Genomic DNA, 19,671 nt, shown 5'->3' with positions numbered 1-19,671 from the left:
GGGGGGCACCCTCAGGGTGGGCATGGACCCAGCCGGGGAGACAGCCTGGGCCTGGAGACAAACTGCCTGCACGGGGGACATGGCAGCCACCATGCCCCTCTAGCCACGAGGAGTGACCAGGCGGGGACAGGGGTGACCGGATGGGGACAGTGGCCGGGCCGGAGCAGGTGGCCAGGCCGGAGCGGTTCGCTGCAGTCCCCTCCCCTCGCAGGGCACAGGCAGCGGGGCTGAACCGAAAAGGCAACTTTAATTGAGGCAGGTTCGGTGATGTCCCAGCACCCCGAGGCCCCGGTGGTCGGGGACGGGCCCGTGGCTGTCCCTGCCACCAGCGGGGCCGCAGCTGGTTCTGGTCCGTCTGTGCGTGGCATTGGCGGGGTGGCGGCCCGGGTCCGCTCCCGGTGCCGGTGCTGGCCCTGAGTGTGGGTGCCGGTGCCCGGGGGTGCCCCCGCCCGGGCGGGCCCGGCCCGCACAGCCCCGTGGCTGGTGAGGCGATTCCCGCGTGGCTCCGTGGCGCTTCCCCGGCTCGTGCGAAGCGGGATGGAGAAGGAGGGATGGCGGTGGCAGCGGGGACGGGGTGGTCACCTCTTCCTGCCCTGCCAATGGCGCAGCAGCCACTGGGTGACGAAGGGCCAGGTGGCCAGGAAGAGCAGCGTTCGCGGGGACACGGTCAGGTGCCACGGAGACATCGCCTGGCAAGGGGACAGAAGTGTCACCGGTGTCACCAAACATCCCCTCTGCTCAAAGGAGCTACTGCCACTGCTTGGTGGTCCTGGTCACTCCCCTCCTCCTCTGGAGATTGTGCATCACACGGCCATCCCTAGGGCCATGTCCCCACGGATCCCACCTGCTCCCTAGCTGAGGGTCCCTTCCCTGACCTCCCCCAGCTGTGTCCCCAAGCCCCGGTGGGCTGTTGGGTGGGCAGGAGGACAGCAGGGCACCCTGCAGCACTTCCTCCACCCCCAACTCACCTGGGGAGCAAATGCCGGGCCTGGGTCTGTCCCAGCTGCGTCCCTCTGCAAGACAGGAGAGGATTTGGGCTGCAGGTGGGGCTGGCATCCCCCTTCCAGCCTCTGTGCCCTTGTGAGAGGGAGGGAATGGCCTGGGGAGTCTATGCAGGGCTCCTGCAAGGGGTCCAGATCATGCAGCTGGGCCAGGACCCCAGGGGCAGTGGGAATGAGGGGGCAGGGGGAATGAAGGGGGCAGGGGAAAGAGGGGAGCAGTGGGAATGAAGGGGGCAGGGGAAAGAGGGGAGCAGTGGGAATGAGGGGAGCAATGGGAATGTGGGGGCAGTGGGAATGAAGGGAGCAGGGGAAATAAGAGGGCAGGGGGAGTGAGGGGGGCAGTGGGAATGAAGGGAGCAGGGGGAATGAGGGAGCAGGGGGAGTGAGGGGGGCAGTGGGAATGTGGGGGCAATGGGAATGAAGGGAGCAGGGGGAATGAGGGGGCAGGGGGAATGACGGGGGCAGTGGCAGCGAGGGGCAGCAGTTCCCCGCCTGCACCATGGGCTGGACCCGGGCAGCACCAGCCACCGTGGGGAACCCCACACGTGGGCCAGCCCTGTCCCAGAGCCCAGAGCTGAGCGCTGCTGTCCCGGGCAGGCCGGTGCGGTGTCCCAGTCCTGCTCCCGGCCCGTACCTGGGCAGCACCGAGCGTCTCCAGCCGGCTCAGGCGCTCCTGCACTCGCTGCAGCTCCTCCTGCAGTGCCCGCACCGTGCTGGCCACGTGCGCCTCCAGCTCGGCCGCCAGCCCCGGGGCCAGCTCGGGGGTGCTCCCGGGGTCCTCCTCTGCCAGCCGCACATCTGCGGGCACAGGGACGGGCACACAGGTGGCAGGGCAGGCTGAGCACTCCCCAGGAGCCCGGCGGCTGGCACTGGCCATCCCCTGCTGTCACCCACCGGTGAGCAGTGACTCCCACAGGGCACCTGCCGTGGGCTGCCCACGCCACAGCTGCTCCCAGCCCAGCTGCACCCAGTTTGTCCCCAGGGCCATGCACCACTGTGTCCCTCCAGTGGCACTTGGGTGGCCAGCCTACCACAGGGTGTGTGCTGTGGTATGCATGGGTCACCTTGTGACACCTGGTGAAGGTGCCACCACTGGGCAGGACACCCAGGACCAGGGCAACTCCTCCCTGCCCTACTCCGGGCCCAGCAAAGGCCCCAGCCAGCCCGGAAAACACCTGGATAATCCAGGCTGTGAGTGGGACACAGGCAGGGACTCACTGCCAGCCCCTGGGGACAGCCCAGCCCAGCCTGATCGGCCTCGGGACAAGTTCACTGCCAAGGTCAAGCAGCCCGGAAGGGAACAGTAACAGGGGAAAGGGTGACACGTGGGCTGTGCCCAGGTGAGGCAATAGCACCAGTCCCAGGGATGAGGGTGGCAATGCCACCTCAGGGCAGCCCAGTATCTCTGGGGACAGCAGAGGGTGGAAAGAGGCTCCTCCCTGCAGTGGCACAGCTCGAGGCATGGTGGTCCCCAGACAGCAGCTGCAGTGGTGGGTGGCATCAGGTGAGTGGCACTGCTGTCCCCAAGGCCTCCAGGACACAGGGCCCAGCTTTGCTCCCTGCCCTCCTGGGCAGAACTCACCCCTGGCACCACCCACATCCAAAGGCACTGCTGGTGTGGTTGGACCAGGGGCAGGAGCTGGGCACAGGGAGCCAGGCACCAGCATTCCCTGCCTGGCTGCTGAAGGGCCAGCAGAGCACCCTCCAAATGTAGGCAATTTGTACCACTGCAAGAAATGGGCAAAGGAAGGGCTGTGTCCTGCAGGAGTAAAGCCACTGAACTGCTTGGGGACCAAGGGGTACAGAGACAGGACAATTATAACTTCCTTCAGTTAGTGATGACATGGGTGCTGGAGCCAAACTCAGTCTCCTGGGGGTGGTGGCAGCCCCCACCCCCCAGCCCAGCCTATGGGAGGTCGAACAGCAGCAGCAAGGGGAGCAGGGACAAGCTCTGCACGCACCTGTCTCGGAGCCCAGGGCTGTGAGGTCGGTGCTGCTGCTCCCCTCAGCTCTTCTGCCTTCGCCCCACTCGCCCTGCCCAGCACTGTGGGGCACTGGGGGCTCAGCCCCAGCCTGGACCCTGTTTGGGGTGAGCCCCCACACCTGCCTGGCCTGTGAGATGGGAGAGAAGGGCCTGAGACCCCTGCTCCCTTCCCCAGGGCAGGGAGGGGGATGCCAGGGCAGCAGTGGAGTCTTTCTCTGCCTTGTGATGGCATTTTTGGTGGTGGAGGGTACGTGGGACTGAGTAAAGCTGAATCCCAGTGGTAAAACCACCCAGCACCTGGCTTGGGAGCACCTGAGGGGAGTGAGGTGCCCAGACTTGAGGTAGCAAAAGAGGTGGGGCTTCCTCCCTCAAGGCACCTCAAATATGGCCCGTGGCAGCAGGGAGCAGGGAGAAGTGGCAGGGGAACAATCCAGGTGGTGGCATCCATGTAGAGCTGCTGGTCTTGCCCAGCCCCAATAGCCCCCAGTGCCCCATCAGAGCTGCACCACAGGAATGGGGGGACTGGGGAGGCTCCTCAGCATCCCCTCTGTGACAGGGACCAGGCTCCAGGTGCGACACAGAGATGTGCAGGAGGGTGTCCCTGTAGGTTCTGTGAGGCTCCAAGGCTGGAGGTGCTGTGCAGTGCAGGCAGGGCAGGGATGGCAAAGCCTCCAGCGCTTCCTCTGTTACCTTCTCAGGCTCCATCTGCTCCAGGGTGTCACAGAACATATCCCCCTCAGAGTCACTCGTCACCTGGCTCCCCTTGAGTGCCTCGGGGGCAGGAACCAGCCCTGCTCCTGGAAGGGAAGCACAGGGCTGAGCCCTGGGCAGGGCAGGGGTGCCCAGCTGTGTCCACAGGGATGTGCATGCCCAGGGTGAGGCACGAGAGGGAAACTGAGGCAGAAGCAGCTCTGTTAACATGGCCCAGATCATGGCCACGCAGCCAAGGACTGAATTCCCCCTTCTGCCCCCCACAGTGTCCCATTGGCACAATACCCACGGCCCTGGGGCAGCAGTGGCACAGGCAGGGAGACTGCCCAGCTCCCCGGGCACTGCCAGCCCCAGCACTGGAGGCTGCCATGGCTGGGACACTGGCACTCTCTCTGTGACCATATTTGCTCCTGGGGGGAGGCTACAGCCACAGCGGGAGGAGGAACCTCCCTGCAGCACCCTGCCCACCCCAGGGCACAGCCAGGGGCCCCTCGAGGGAGGCACAGGGTGGGACCTGCAAAAGGGGCTGCGAGAGTAAAGCCAGAGCTGAGGCATCCCCAGAGAGGGCCAGGGCTTGGCACTGTGAATCCCAGTGCCAAGAAAGCAGCAAATGTGGCTTGAGCTGAGGGAGAACACCCTCTCATGGATCATAGACCTTCCAGGCTGGTATTTTCCCAGTCCATGGGGGAACAGCCTCCCCTTGTCCTTGCAGTTTAGCAGAGTCAGGCCCCTTTGCACAGGCAGGAGTGAAGCAGAGCCAACCTCACATGTGCAGGGTTACCCCAGTGAGAGCTGGAGCCACAAACAGCCCTGTAACGTGAGCAGTGCCCAGAACACCGGCAGGGCAGGAGCAGAGGTGCCTGGAGTCAACAGCTCTGTGAGTGGAAGGAGCCCCAGCCCCAGTGCCTGCTCCACAGGGTCTCTGCCAGGTGCTGGCCACACCAGGGACACCAACCTGGCACTTGTTGCCTGTCCTGCTGCTCTCCAGGCACGGTGTCTCTGGGGCTCTCCGGAGCCGGGCTGCTCGCTGGGATATCCTGGCTGGGGCCATCCAGCCTCCCCTGGCTCTCTGCACAGAGGGGAGAGGCAGAGCAGGGTCATTTTGTGGGGTCAGAATCGTGTTGTCCTTGCTGGCTCCCTGTGGTTGGGCTGCCCTGCCAGCACAGCTGGGGACACACAGGTGCCAGGGAGCACCCAGGGAGCAGCAGCCTCTGGAGGTGCCAGCAGCTGGCAGGGAAGGAGAGGAGCCAGCTTTGTTTGCTGATAGCCCAGAAATTCATGTAAACTCATGTGGGTTTACCCTGTGCAGACCACTTTGCTCACCCAGGGGTGGCTGGGGTGTTCCTGTCCCCGAGTCTTTGTGGCAGCAGGCAGAGGGATCAGTGACAGTGACAGTCCTGTCCCCGGGCAGTGCCCACAGCCCATGGCACACCCATGGTAACAAAGAGCCCAATGCAAGAAGCGTTGGCTGGAAGAGCCTTGTGTGGGCAGCAGCACCCTGAGAAGATCTGACCCCAGCCCACGGGGTTAATCCCAGCCAGATTTCCAGGGACTTTGCTCCCTGCTCCTGGGCAGGCAGGTGTGTGGCAACGCTGCCCTGCTGCTCCTTGCCTGCACCTCTCTGCTGTCCCCAGCCTGCCTTCAGCATCCCAAGACACCCACTGAGGGGGACAAGGCTGCACCCCACACAGGGGTAGTGCCAGGGCTGCCCTGCTCTGGGATCCTCCCATTCCCAAATGCTGTGACCCACAGAGTGGTAGGTGCAGGCAGGGTCCTGTCACCTCACACAGCACAGGACAGACCAGCCACGTTCACAAGGCTCTGGTGAAAGTGCCACACACTGGAGACCTGCTGGGACCTGGAACCATCCATGATTTGGGTTCCAAGTGCCACTTTATAATGTGTTGTGTTTGTAAATAAACAAAACCAAAGCTGCCCAGACTCCAGCTCTGTCCCCAAAAGCCACCAGAGGCACCTGCCATGCTCCACACTCTGAAATCCACTTTCTCTGGTTAAGAGCAACCAAAGCTGCAATTGCAGTGTCTGAAGGCAGGTTTGGGAACCTTTAACACAAATGACTCAACACCTTTAGGAGCTCAGTGCTTTGCACCTCAGCTCCAGCCACCTTGGGTTCATTCACCCTACAGGCACTGCCAGGTTTAGATTTAAGTGACAGAGTCACCTGTAAGTGACACTCCCAAGTGGATTATGATCAGTTTAGACTCAACTTCTAAACTTCAGAGAAAAACTAAGTTTGCCTTTTAAAGGTTTTCAGCATCAAAATGGAGAACAAAGTACCACAGGAAGGAGTGGCTGCCGTGGGGCCAAGCCTTATAGACAACAGGTTCCCTGTTGGAAGCAGGGGGTGACAGGCACAGGACAGATGCTTCGGGAGTGAGTCTGTTTGCCAGGGCTACCCAAACCACTGACAGGTCACACACTCGCTGTGAATAAGCCCTGGAGGTCCCTGTGCTGCTGAGCTGATTGCTGCTGGTGCCTTTGTCACCCCCTCACCCTCCGGGTGCTCCTCAGCAGTCAGACACACCCAGCACAGCCCAGCACAGCGGGTGGGACAGGTCCCCAGCCCCCTTCCCGGCTCCAGGCAGCAGCCAGAGGCATGGAAAGGGCTGGGATGGATTCCCCTCTAGCACAATCCGGTCCAAATAATCCCATTTCTCAAGCCCTGTTTCTCCACGTCCCCTCCAAGCAGGAGCTGGCCGGCCTGTCCAGATGTTTACAGCAGCCGAGCCGGAGCCCAGCCCGGAGTGAGCCAGCGCCAAGGGGAAGCAGAGCCTCCCCGGGAGCTGATCCCTGCCCCTCTGCACACACGGACTGCGGCCAAGGGCCACTTGGAAAACAAATCTCAAATACTGGCCTCAAAGTTTTGTGGAGAGAAAGGCCAGAGTGTGTCACACAAAGGGACAGCTGTGTCACACAGAGGGACACCGGGCTGCCCAAAGAGCCCTCGGCAGCCCCGGCAGGGTCGGTGGGATGTGCTGTGTCCATCCCGTGCCCCCTCCAGACGTGCCCTGGGCACGAACCGGACCCGGTGGCGGTGCCGGTGCAGCCGCAAACCGGGGACAGCGGGAGCGCAGCGCCAGCAGGGCAGCACCGAGGGCAGGGATGCGCCGGGCCCCACTCACCCCCTTTCTTCTTGAAGAAGGACTCGGGGGGCCGGGGCATGTCGTGGATCACCTCGTAGAGCGGCTCGAAGTAGCGGAACATCTCCTCGGTGCTCTCGTCCATGGGCACGGTGTCAATGACCTGCGGAGGGCCGCGGCTGGACACGGGCACCGAGCAGCGCCCGGCCCGGCCCCGCCGCCCGCCCCGTTACCTTCTGGGCCACCTTCTTCATCTCCGCCACGTACGCGGCCATCGCCTCCTCCTTGGACATCCTGCCCAGGCTGTGCCAGGCGTCCCTGCGGGGCCGGCGGCCGTCAGCGGGGCCGGGGGAACCGGACCCGAGCCCGAACCGGAGCGGAACCGGCACCCCCCGCTCTTACCACTTGTAGCGGCCGATGGGGTCCCAGAAGCCGGGCCGCGGGCCCTGGCAGCACCCCGCCGTCGCCTGCTTGTAGTAGCTGTAGAAGCGCAGCATCTCCTCGTAGGAGGGCCGGTACGCACCTGCGGCACACGGTCAGCGGGGCCGCCGGCGCCGCGGCTGCCCGGCCCCGGTCCCGACCCCTACTCACCGCTCCGCGGCAGCCCCTGGATCACCTGCACGGCGGCGCGGAACTGCGCTCCGCAGCCCGGCTCCTCCATGGCGGGACCGGCCCCGCACCGGCCCCGGCCCGGCCCGGCGCGGGTCCCTCTCCGTGCGGGGACAGCGCGGGACCAATCAGCGCCCGTCTTCGATCGGCCCCTCCGCACCGTGTCCAATCAGCGCCCGTCTTCCATCGGCCCCTCCGTGCCGTGTCCAATCAGAGCGCGGCTCCCGGAACGGGCCCCTCCCTCCCGTGCACTCCCGGTGTCCAGCGCGGCGCGCGCGCCCCCTGCCGGCCGGACGGTGCAGCGCCCTGCGCGAGGGGCCGGGAGCGCCGCCTGGCGGGAACGGGGGGGGACTGCAGCGCTGGGGACAGGGACAGCGACAGGGACAGCAGGGCAGGGACAGGGACAGGGAACAGGGACAGGGACAGGGACAGGGACAGCAGGACAGGGAGAGGGACTGTGAGACAGGGACAATGGGACAGGGACAGTGGGACAGGGGGGCAGAGACAGCGGGACAAAGAGAGTGGGACAGTGGGACAGGGACAGGGGCATAGGGACAGGAACAGATGAACAGGGACAGGGACACAGGGACAAGAACAGCTGGACAGGGACTGGGGGGTAGAGACAGCGGGACAAAGAGCTGTGGGACAGTGGAACAGGGACAGCCGGATAGGAACAGTGGGACAGTGGGACAGTGGGACAGTGCACAGGGATAGTGAGCCAGGACAATGAGAGTGCACAGGAACAGTGGGACAATGTGGGACAGGACAGGGACAGTGCACCAGGACAGCGGAACAGGACACGGGGACAGGGAAACTGTGCACAGGCCATTGGGACAGTGTCTGGGACTCTGCCCTGGGACAGGGCCTGGGGACACTGAGATGGTGTCTAAAGACACCTCCAGGATGTGGGTGATGCTCCAGCACCCCAGAACAGCGAGGCTGTGCCCCAGGCCAGTGTGGAGCACTGGGACACGGCCCTGGGACAGTGCTCTGGGACAGCTCTGTGATGCACCAGGGCAGTGCAGTGACACTGCAGCCATGTCCTAGGACAGGGGCAAGAGGACAGAGCTCTGTGACACTGCACCAGGCACAGCGACATTGTTTAGTGAGCCAGCAGGTTTCACCCACCTGGGCTGTGCAGCAGGAAAGGCAGGCAGGAAGTGCCAGAGCACAGGGATGCTCTGGGACACTGGCACAGGGTGCCCAGAGCAGCTGTGGCTGCCCCTGGATCCCTGGAAGTGTCCCAGGTGAGGTTGGACACTGGGACTGGGAGCAGCCTGGGACAGTGGAAGGTGTGCAGGCAGGGGGTGGCACTGGATTTAAGATTCCCTCCAACCCAAACCATTCTGGGATTGTGTGATAATCATCCAGGTTTCTGGAGTCACACATGGGGACACTGGGGCCATGCACTGTGACACCAGGACACTGCATCAGGCATGGGGACAATGCAATGGAGCCACATACAGGGAAATGGAGCAGGAGACTGGGACACTGCACTGGGAGAGTTGGATACTGCACTGGGACACTGCACTGGGGATCTGGAATGTGGCACTTGGACAGTGTCACTGGGGCATGGGGCAGGAGCAGGGTCCCATTGTATAGGGAGGGCACAGCTGGGTCAGGCAGAGCAATTGTTGATTATTATCCAACTTTATCCACTGTTGTTTTATTCACTGTATACTTTTATCCACTGTTAATTATTATCCAACTTAATTAATTACAATAGTAAGGAAGGGGCAGAATTTGGGGTCTCTTCACCTTTGGAACCCCCAAGGTGAAGCTCCTTCCCCCTCTGCTCTAAGGGCTTTCCTTGAAGGCAGGGAGCTGTGGGGACACGGGGACATGTGTGACCCGGCAGAACAAGGTGCCCTGGGGAGGTGGGAGATTCTGGGGTGCCGTGGGGACCACCTGGCCCAGGGCTGGATGCTGGGATTGGGACACAGAGCAGCTTTCAGCATCCCTGTGCTGGTTTCCTTGGCCCACACTTGGGTTTTCCAAACTTAATCCCACCCCCAAACCCCAAATCCAAATCCCAACCCCCCCCAACCCTTCTAAATCTCATTCACATCGCCTGGGGAAACATTTCCTTTGCCAATTGAAGATAAAAAAGCAAAACAAAATAAATAGTAAATATATTAAATAAAAGCAGTAAAGCCTTTAAAGCTGCGGCCATTTCCAAGCTCTGACTCAGGATTCCTGCTCGGAACAGTGACAGGGCCTCGCTGGCTCCGGCTGCCGGCAGAGCCAGCCCCGAATCCCGAGCGCTGATTCACGGGACACGTGCTGTGCTATAAGCGGCCGGGAATGCGAGCTGCTGCTTTCCATGGGATCCCTTCCAACCTGCTGGCGGGCGGGAGAAAATAGCAACGCCGCGGGAGAGGAGGAACCGCACGGGGATTTGTTCGTGCTGCGGATTTTGCAGCCAGAGGTGTTTATCCTGCTCATCCCACAGGGTCGAGGCATCTGTTACTGAATTCCTGGGAATGCAGCTTCAATGGGAGGAAGAGAACTTGGAGCACAGCCCGGTTATGTGAGTTGCAAATGCATTTTCGGGGTGACTCTGGTGTCACTCCTTCCCAGAAGCATTCAGGAAGAGCTTTATCCCCCACAAACCCAGCCCAGGACAGCACAGATGTGTCCCCAACTGTCCAGATATTGCAGTTTTCCCAGGTCTTGAACTACAGCACTAAAATACTGTGAACTACAGCCTGTCCCAGGCTGCTCAGATGCTGTCCAGATGTCTCCCTGCATGCAGAGATGTTGCTGTGGGATAACCAGAGATTGTCTCAGGAGTGCCCATTTGTTGCTCTGGGTGCCCAGATGATGCTCAGGACACACAGATGTCGCCCAAGATGCCCAGATGTTGCCAAAGATGTCCCAATGTTCTCTCAGCATATTCCAATATCCCCCAGGGTACCCAGATGCTGTCCTAAGTGTCCAGATGTCACCCCAGGATACTCAGGTGTCACTCAAGGTGCTCAGATGCTGACCAGATGTTGATCCAGTCTGCCCTGCTCTCACCCAGCTATCCCACCCAGGGCTGGCAGCACCCCTGCAGACCTGGCACTGGGGAAAGTCACCTCCTCTTCCTGTCCTGTAGCTCCTGGTCCCAACAGCCCAGCCAGGCCTGGGATGGCCTCCCTGTTCCCCTGGGCACTCTGGATTTTTGGAAGAAGCCTGCAGTCACCCATCCCTTCCTGCCCCACCCAGAGGTGGCTGTGGGAAAACAGCAACCAGAGAGAGCAAGAAGAAATGGCCTTAAGCTGTGCCAGGGAAGGGTCAGGTTGGAAATCAGGAGGAATTTATCCATGGAAAGGATGGTCAGGCCTTGGAAGAACCTGCCCAGGGATGTGGTGGAGTCCCCAAGAACAGCTGGATGTGGCACTCAGTCTCTGGGCTGGTGACAAGGAAGGGGGTCAGGCACAGCCTGGACTCGATGATCCTGGGGGTCTTTCCCACCCTAAACGATTCTGGGGTCTGTGTGTATGTGGCTGCACACATGTGGGGCTCTGGGGCTGGCACTTCCCAGCTCACGCTGCTGCCCCTCCCTGACTGTCCCACCAATGGATCCCAGCAGCTGCCTGTGCCCCCCCAGCCTGGTGTCACCCAGTCCATGAGCTGGGGACAGGGCTGGCACGGCAGGACTGGTGCCCCCAGGCGTGGTGACAAAGGGGGTGCCCTGGGCCCCCACGGATGCTGCCAGGGTGGCACTGGCAGCCCTGGCCCCGGGCAGAGTGGGGTTCCCTGGTGGTGACCAGGGCGTCCCTTGGGCCGGTCCCCGGTGCAGGCGGAGCCGGGGGACAGTGGGGACTCGGGTCTGTCCCGGGACGGGCCGGGTCTTGGGACAGAGCGGGACCCACTGCACAGAACGAACACCTGGGTGCACTCGGGACCCGGCCCTGGAGCAGCCCCGGTGCAGAACGAGCCCCCCGAATCCCAGCGCGGTCCCGTCCCGGGCAGCCCCGCTCGGCTCGGGCCGGCACAAATGGTTAAACAGCGCCCGGGCTGCGATGGCTCCTCCCGGTCCCTCCCCGCGGCCGGCCCCGGTCACGGCCCGGCCGCCCAGCCCAGCCCCAGCCCCAGCCCCGACCTCGCCACCGCCCAGCCCGGTTACACCGGCCGGGGGCACCGGGAGCACCGGGAGCAGCACAACTACCCGGGCCACCGGCAGCACCAAGAGCACCGGAGTCCCGGGGACACCGGGAGCACCGGGAGCAGCGGGAGCAGCGGGAGCAGCGGCGGTACCGGGGGTCCCGCGTCATGATCTGCGGCAGGAAGGCGCGTCCCCCCGCCGAGCGGCTCCGCGCCCCGTCTGACGGTGCCGGTGGCTCCCGCCGGCCCGGGAGAGCCCTGAAGAAAATGGGTGAGTTCGGGGGGAACCGGGCAGGAACTCTGTCAGGGCTGTGCCAAAGGGGTCCGGGAGGGATCTCCGTGCTTGGGAGGGTCCCCGAAACGGGTGGGGGTCCTTGTGACAGGAATGGGTCCCCATGGCAGGGTGGAGGCCGCCGTGGCAGAGATGGGTCTCCAGGGACAGAAAGGTCCCCAGGGACAGAGGAGTGCCCGTGGTAGGGAGGGTCCCCGAGGTGGATGGGGTCCCCCACACAGGGAAGGGTCCTCCGGGATGGGAGGGGTCCCGAAGGCCACCCCAAAATAGCTGTGCATCACCCCAGCTGTTGGGGGACAGTGGGGTTAGGGTTTGGCCACATCACAGGTGACAGGACCCCCCTTCCTCAGGGTATTTATTGTCCCCAGGGCTCAGGTCCCACTCCCTGGGACCCTCCCCAACGCCCTGCCTCAGTTTCCCCACCCAGGGGTGCTGTCCATGACACGGTGGGCACACGGGGTTCAGTAGTCCAGGCAGGGACAGTGGGTGCTTGGCAAGGTCAGGATGTGTCCCTGGGAGTGGCCGGGCTGGTCCGGAGTGGGAGCAGTGGGAAGGGCCAGGTCTGGCCCACAGCTTTGGACACGGGGCCGTGTGCCTGGAGCTGCTGCAGCTCTGTGTGTCCATGTCCATGTGTCTGTGTGTCCTTGTGTCCATCTGTCCCTGTACCTCTATGTCCATTCATCCACGTGTCCCCCTGTCCCTGCATCCCAGCAGCTGTCTGTCCATGCATCCCCTTGCCTGTGTCTTGGAGCACCCACCCCTATGCATCAGCATGTGTCTGACTGTCCATGCATCCTGATGCTTGTGCATCCACTTGCCCACGTGTCTGTGTGCCCTGGCAGCAGTGCATCCATGCACCTGTGTACCTATGCATCCCACCCATCTCTCCATGTGTCCGTGTATCAGTGCATCCCTGTGTCCACGTGCACCTGCGACTCCACATGACTGAGCATCTGTGTCCATGCATCCATGTGTGCCTGTATCCATCCATGTGTGCCTGTACCCATCCATGTGTGCCTGTATCCATGTGTGCCTGTATCCATCCATGTGTGCCTGTATCCATGTGTGCCTGTATCCATGTGTGCCTGTATCCATCCATGTGTGCCTGTATCCATGTGTGCCTGTATCCACGTGTGCCTGTATCCATCCATGTGTGCCTGTATCCATGTGTGCCTGTATCCATCCATGTGTGCCTGTATACATGTGTGCCTGTATCCATCCATGTGTACCTGTATCCATGCATCCATGTGTGCCTGTATCCATGTGTGCCTGTATCCATCCATGTGTGCCTGTATCCATGCATCCCTGCACCTGTGCATGCATCCACCTGAATATCTATGTGTTTGTCCTTGCATCAGTGGATCCCTGTATCCACACATCCCTGCATCTCTGTATCCATGCATCTGTGTGTCCCTGTGCATCCATGTGCACAATGCACCCAGGTGTCAGTGCATCCACACACCTGTGCCCGTGGATCTGACATTCCATGTGCCCATGGACCTGTATCCGTGTGCCCATACATCCCTGCATCCCTGTGCTCGTGCAGCCATGTGTCCATACCTGCCCTTCATCCTGGACCTCGGGCAGGATGTGACCATGCAGGTGGTGCTGGCAGCTGATGGTTGTATCCCCAAGGCTCAGGGTGTCCCTGGGAGCCCCAAAACCACCCTTTCCCAGCCCAGGAGTGGAATCTCTGTCCAAAACAGGACATGGCCACTGGGGATGTTAGGAATGACTGCCAAAACAAAAAAAAGGGAGTAAATAACCACTGAGTGAATAGATGGAAAAGTCCTGGCTGAGGCGTGGGCCCACAAGTCCCCTGAGTCCACCCTGTCATTGTTCCCAGCCTGAGTTCCGCTGCTGGCACAGTCCTGGCACTCTCCATGCAGGATCTGGGCAGCTTTACTGGGATTTAGCAGCTGGGCTGTGTCACTGCTGTGTCCTGTCCCCTCTGAACAGCCACACTGTGCTCCAAAGGGGCCCAAGGGCAGTGGCTTATCCTGTCCCATTCCAACCCATTCCTGATCCCATCCCATCCCATCCCATCCCATCCCATCCCATCCCATCCCATCCCATCCCATCCCATCCCATCCCATCCCATCCCATCCCATCCCATCCCATCCCATCTGTCCTGTCCCATTTGTCCCATGCCACCCCACCAGATACAGATGTGCACACAGATGTGCACCAACCCCCCCTCCCAGCCCATACCCCCATCACACCCTTAGAACCTCCAGTGTGCCCAGACCCCCCAGTAGCCCAGGGCTGGTCCCCACAGGCCTGACAGAGGATGAGGATGTCCAGAGGATGCTCCAGGGGTCCCTGCTCTGGAAGGTGAAGGCCAAGGGGGGCTGCAGGGAGCGGCTGTTCCGCCTGCAGGAGGACGGGGTCACCGTCTGCTTCGAGGGACGCTTCAGGCACACCCGCTCCCCCCAGAGCTGTGAGTGCTGGGACTGTCCCCTGGGGGCTTGGGGACACTGAGACACATCCTGCACTGCTGTGAGCTGCAGGGAGGGCCAGGACCTGGGCAGTGCCCCAACCCCGCCACTAGACCCCCACCAAGGACCTAGACCCTTACTCAGACCCCCAGCTGGGACCCCGATCCCAATTCAGGACCTAGTCCACAACCTTGGACCTGGACTCCCACACAGAATCCAGAGACCATGTGCAACCCAATCCTGGACTCCCACCTGGGACCCAGACCCTACTCCAGGACGTAGACCCCACCTGGGACCCAGATCCATTCCCAGCATCCAAAACCCTGCCTGGAGCCCCACCTTGGACCCCAACTACAACCCAGTCCCCAAACCCCCACCCAAGACCTGGATCTGCACTCAGAACCCAGACCCCACCTGAGTTCCAGATCCCAACCCAGGACCTAAATCCCACACTGAGAACCAGACCCAGTCCTGGGACATAAAATTCCACAATCCAGACCCCACCCAGATCTCCACCCATGACCCAGATGCCCCCTGGGACCCAGATCCCTGCCTGGATTCCCACCTCTGACCTGGACTCCTGATCCCCATCTAGGACCCAGACAATCCCCTCACTCAGATCCCAGTCCAGGACCCAGACTCCCACCCAGCACCCACACCCCAAGCCTGAGATCCAGACCCTCACCCGAGATACGGATCCAATCCAGAATACGGATCCCCAGCCAATACCTGAGCTCCAACCCACTTCACGCAGTGGCTCCCAGAGCCTTCCAACACTTCCCAGTGCCTCCCAGTACACCCCGTGCAGAGCTGTGAGAGCCCCCACCCTTCCCCATCCCGCGGGGGTCAGCACCAGGTCCTGTCTCCATCCCAGGCACTCTGTCCCCGTCCCCGGCGTCACCCGTCATTTTCCACCCTCTCATCTGGGATGGGTGCCTGGAGCTGGCACCGCTGCAAGGCGGCTCCATCCCCTGCCAGCGTCCCCGTCCCCATCGCCGCAGGGACAGCGGCCACGGCTCCTGTCTCGCCTGGGATTAGCGGGCTAAGCCGGGCTGCGGCACCGGCCGGAGCCGAGCCGTGCCCCGGGGCGCCGCGGGGACGCGCGGGGTGTCCTGCAGCAGCCGGGGTGTTCGCAGGATGCTCTCGGTGGGTGCCCCGAGCGAGCGCGTCCATCGTCCCTCCCCACCCCGCGCGTGTCCCCGCAGTCTCGGTGGCGCACATCGAGGGGGTGCGCGAGGGTCGCCAGTCGGAGGGGCTGCGCAAGCACGGGGCCGCCTTCCCCGAGCGCCACTGCTTCACCCTCGCCTTCAAGGGCCGCCGCAAGAACCTCGACCTGGCCGCCCGCGGCGAGGAGGACGCCCGGCACTGGGTGCAGGGGATCACCAAGCTGATGGGGAGGCTGCAAGCCATGAGTCAGATGGAGAAGCTCGACCAGTATCCTTTGAGGGGCTTGGGGACAGGGCGGGGATGGCTGCGGGTGACGCCGGGAGGTTCCTTACCTTGGTGCAGTTGGATCCATGGGGTCCTGCAGCGAGCAGACAGCAACAAAGACAATAAGATGTCCTTCCGGGAGGTGAAGAGCATGCTGAGGATGCTCAACATCGACATGGACGATGTCTACGCCTCCAAGCTCTTCAAGGTACCCGTCCTGTGCTGCACCGCCTGCTGTGCCCGCTGCTGTCTCCGGGAGGGAGTTGCTGGCTCCTTCTGTGCCTCCCCAGCACAGAGAGCTGACAAACTCCTCACCAAAGCCACCCACTGCCACCAGCTGTTGGGTCCCACCAGGAGCACATGGCAGAGAGGGGTGAGGTGGGGTGAGCTGTCCCAGCCACTGTTCCCTGTGTCCCCAAGGTGGGACATTTCTCCTCTGTGGAGAGCTGTCCCTCTGGGTATCTGCCAAGGTCCCTTTCCACCTAGGGAAACTGAGGCACAGAGCTCTGCTCCATCCCCGAGTGGAGGGTCAGAGGACTCTGGATGGGGGAACAGAAGGGACAGTAGCTGAGCCCCCCAAACTCATCCCAGGCACACTGCCAACTCTAGGGGACAGGCAGAACAAGGCAGGGGGTGGCTGTGCCCCGTGCACACAGGGAGGGGACAGTCCCTGAGGCGGGTGTGTCCCATCAGGAGTGTGACCACTCGGGCAACGAGCGGCTGGAGGGCCGGGAGCTGGAGGAGTTCTGCCGGCGGCTGCTGCGACGGCCGGAGCTGGAGGAGCTTTTCGGGCGCTACTCGGGCGAGGACCGGGTCCTGTCGGCCGAGGAGCTGCAGGATTTCCTGAGGGATCAGGGAGAGGACTCCAGCCTGCGCCAGGCCTGCACCATCATCCGCACCTATGAGCTTAACGAGAAGGGTAGGGCTGGGGGTGTGGGGTGATGGGATGGGCACTGCCACGGGAGGTCATGGATGTAGGGGTGGGGCTCTGACTGCTGGCATCACCCCCCCAAATGGATATGGGCTCCTCCAAGCTTTCTGTTGTTGTCCTGGTGTCCATTCCCAGGGTGCCCCCAGTGTCAGCCATCCAACACATGGCCTGGCTGGTACCTGGTGGATGTGACACTGTGGGGACAGGGAATGTGAAGGTGGGGATGGGCAGCAGGTGGACTTTGACATCTCATGGGTGATGTGAGGCCAGCTCTGGTGAATGTGTCACTGCTGAGGGACTTCTGTCTTCCTCAGGTCCCACCATGGCAGGTGCAGGGTGAACACAGCACTAGGGGACATCGTGGTGTTTATAAAGGACCTCCATGTCACAATAGTACCCTTAAGGTAGATGTGGCACTAGGAGGATGAGGGACATCAGATAGGAGATGGAACACAAAGGGGACCTCCCCTGGGTGCCACAGGTCTGGGGTGACATGGCACTGGGAGGGGATCAGGGTGGGGACAGGGAACCTCTATGCCTCATGGGTGCCATCATGCCACATCCAGAGTGAATGTGGCACCAGCAGGGTGAGTGACATCAGGATGGAGGTGGGACACTCAAGGGAACTTACATGTTCCCTGAGTGCCACAGTGCCAGGTCAGAAGTGAACATGGCACTGCTGGGACCTCCAAATGGGGAAACTCCCCAGGATGCCACCCTGCCAGCACCATGCCAGCCCTCTGTGACACCTGCCTGTCCCACAGCCAAGCGGCAGGACCTGATGATGCTGGATGGCTTCATGATGTACCTGCTCTCAGCTGCTGGTGACATCCTCAACCAGGAGCACACCAAGGTGCACCAGGACATGAGCCAGCCCCTGAGCCATTACTTCATCTCCTCCTCCCACAACACCTACCTGACCCGCAACCAGATCGGCGGCAGCAGCAGCACCGAAGCCTATGTCAGGTGTGTGTCCCTGGTCCCCGCCGAGCCCAGGAGGTCCCGTGGCTCGAGGGGGACAGGGACACATCTGGTGTGATGTGGTGGCAGGGCGCTGAGGGCAGGGTGCCGCTGTGTGGAGCTGGACTGCTGGGAGGGCTCGGACGGGGAACCTGTCGTGTACCACGGGCACACGCTCACCTCCAAAATCCTCTTCCGTGACGTCATCGAGAGCATCCGCGACTACGCCTTCGAGGTGAGGCCGGGGCCGGCAGCCCTGGGGGGGGCAGGGTGCTGGGTGTGGGTTTTGGAGTGCTGGGTGCCGAGTGTGGGGTGCCAGGTGCTGAGTGCCAGGTGTGAGGTTTGGGATACTGAGTGCTGCCTGTCCCCATGCCTAGAAATCCCCCTACCCCGTCATCCTGTCCCTGGAGAACCACTGTGGGCTGGAGCAGCAGGCCACCATGGCCCGGCACATGAAGGCCATCCTGGGGGACAGGCTGCTGACACAGCCCCTGCAGGGGCAGGACCCCAACCATCTCCCCTCACCAGAGGTAAGGCCACCTGCATGCCCACAGTGTGTCCCCGTGTCCCCTCCGAGCCCTGAGCTCGGACCTGCCTCCTGTAGCAGCTGAAGGAAAAGATCCTGGTGAAGAGCAAGAAGCTGCCAGAGCTGTGGCAGGAACCCCAGAGTGTCACCTCCCTTCTGGACCCCGAGGAGGAGGAAGAGGAAGAGGAGGAAGATGAAGAGGAGGAGAAGGTGCAGGAGAGAAGCCCCCGGCGGGTAAGAGACTTCCCCAGGGTTGTGGTTCTGGGGGACCACAGCATCCTGGTGGTCCTGGTGGTTCAGAGCATCCTGGTGGTGCCAAGGAACACAGCATGCTGGCACTGTCCCAGCTGAGCACTGCCAGCTCTGCCATCCCCCTCTGCAGCCCTGCTCTCTCCTCTTTCAGTCGCTGCAGTCGCTGCAGGAGATCAAACCTCTGCAGGTGGGTCATGGGATGGAGCTGGGGGGGCTGGCAGGGCAGGTACTGTGGGGGCAGCAAGTGACTGTCACTGCTTGGAAGAGGGGACTGAGCTTGGAGACCCCTCAGCTGTGCCTCCCTCTTCCTGTTGGGCTGGGTGGCCTCCTCCTGAGGTTTAGTGCTTTGATTTCTCTGTCACCTCAAACTCTCCATCATGTTGGGCTCCATCATATCCAGGGTGACCTGTTGGGGTCTGCCTCACTCTGGGGTCTCTGTCACCTCAAGCATTCCATCATCTTGGGCTGTCCATTCCCTTGGGCTCTCCATGACTTCAAGTTCTCAGCCTGCTTGGGTTCCCCATCAGCCCCTGGTCCCTCCACTGCCTCAGGTCCTGCACCACCTTGGGGTCTCCACTGCATTGAGGGTGGCCATGGCCTTGGGGGTCTCAGCACTCAGCACTAGCCGGGGAGGGGGTCTGTAGACCCTTGGGCTGGCTGGTGGCCACCAAGGCCAGTTTGTCCCTGATGCCACAGTGGCTCCCACAGGCCAAGGACGCGTCGCAGGTGTCCCCAGAGCTGTCGGCATTGGTGGTGTACTGCCAGGCTGTCCCCTTCCCCGGGCTGGCCCAGGCCCTGCGCCACCCCCAGCCCTGCCAGATGTCCTCCTTCAGCGAGAGGAAGGCACGGAAGCTCATCAAGGAGGCAGGTGAGGGCCACCAGATGGGGACAGGGATGGGGACAGGGTGGGTCCCTACTCCTGAGTCACTGGATGGGCTGGGAATGATGGGCTCTGTCTCTAGGGCCCTGTGGGTGGTGGGCAGGGTCACACTGGCCTCACACAGGCTGCCCTGGATGGGTGAGACTGGGGTCTGCTGGCAGGGCCTGGGGCCAGAGGCCAGGGTTGGGGTCACACGATCAGGATCAAGGTCTGGGATCACGGTTTAGGATGTGGCATCTGGGTCCAGGGCCTGGCAGTAAGGTCTGGGTCAGAGTCCAGGGACTGAGGTGTGGGGTCAAGGGCAGGGGCTGGGAGTCAGTGTCAGAATCTGAGGTCAGGGCCTGAGATTAAGATCTGAGTCAGTGTTCAGGATCTGGGGTCCAGGGTCAGTGTCTGGGGCCAGGGTCAGGGGTCTAAAGTCAAAGTGTGGGCTCAAGATCAGGATCCAGGGTCAGAGGTTTGG

General features: G+C 62.3%; 2 protein-coding genes across 7 annotated transcripts in view; one reads left to right on the top strand and one right to left on the bottom strand.

Moving 5' to 3' along the window:
- Positions 1-228: 228 nt before the first annotated feature.
- ACBD4 (acyl-CoA binding domain containing 4) lies at positions 229-7,493 on the bottom strand. Of its 5 annotated transcripts, XM_042779943.1 has the most exons (10): positions 7,389-7,492; positions 7,200-7,320; positions 7,031-7,115; positions 6,840-6,960; positions 4,652-4,765; positions 3,676-3,782; positions 2,963-3,113; positions 1,636-1,799; positions 969-1,013; positions 229-689 (listed from the first exon to the last, which is right to left on the bottom strand). In XM_042779943.1, the coding sequence occupies exons 1-10, from the start codon at positions 7,456-7,458 to the stop codon at positions 579-581; spliced, it is 1,089 nt and encodes a 362-aa protein (XP_042635877.1). In that variant the 5' UTR covers positions 7,459-7,492; the 3' UTR covers positions 229-578. The 5 variants fall into 5 exon arrangements, with proteins under 5 accessions (XP_042635877.1, XP_042635878.1, XP_042635876.1 ...); XM_042779944.1 differs by lacking the exons at positions 229-689; positions 969-1,013 and having other exon boundaries at positions 1,707-3,113; positions 7,414-7,493; XM_042779942.1 differs by lacking the exons at positions 229-689; positions 969-1,013 and having other exon boundaries at positions 1,707-3,113.
- Positions 7,494-11,475: 3,982 nt separating this feature from the next.
- The window catches only part of PLCD3 (phospholipase C delta 3), an 11,719-nt gene continuing 3,523 nt past the window's right edge, over positions 11,476-19,671 (top strand). The window contains exons 1-11 of one of the 2 annotated variants that reach the window (XM_033078782.1): positions 11,476-11,769; positions 14,069-14,230; positions 15,434-15,662; positions 15,738-15,867; positions 16,353-16,578; positions 17,355-17,556; positions 17,641-17,785; positions 17,928-18,080; positions 18,158-18,310; positions 18,480-18,515; positions 19,037-19,196. In XM_033078782.1, the coding sequence (XP_032934673.1) occupies positions 11,667-11,769; positions 14,069-14,230; positions 15,434-15,662; positions 15,738-15,867; positions 16,353-16,578; positions 17,355-17,556; positions 17,641-17,785; positions 17,928-18,080; positions 18,158-18,310; positions 18,480-18,515; positions 19,037-19,196 (1,699 nt within the window). In that variant the 5' untranslated portion in view covers positions 11,476-11,666. Of the gene's footprint in view, positions 11,770-14,068; positions 14,231-15,433; positions 15,663-15,737; positions 15,868-16,352; positions 16,579-17,354; positions 17,557-17,640; positions 17,786-17,927; positions 18,081-18,154; positions 18,311-18,479; positions 18,516-19,036; positions 19,197-19,671 lie in introns of both variants that reach the window. The other variant, XM_033078781.1, reaches the window with a different exon arrangement.

Source organism: Catharus ustulatus, chromosome 23 (assembly GCF_009819885.2).
Source record: "Catharus ustulatus isolate bCatUst1 chromosome 23, bCatUst1.pri.v2, whole genome shotgun sequence".
Classification (NCBI taxonomy): domain Eukaryota; kingdom Metazoa; phylum Chordata; class Aves; order Passeriformes; family Turdidae; genus Catharus; species Catharus ustulatus.
The sequence above is the reverse complement of the archived record's forward strand: the minus strand, read 5'-3'. Positions and strand labels throughout refer to the sequence as shown.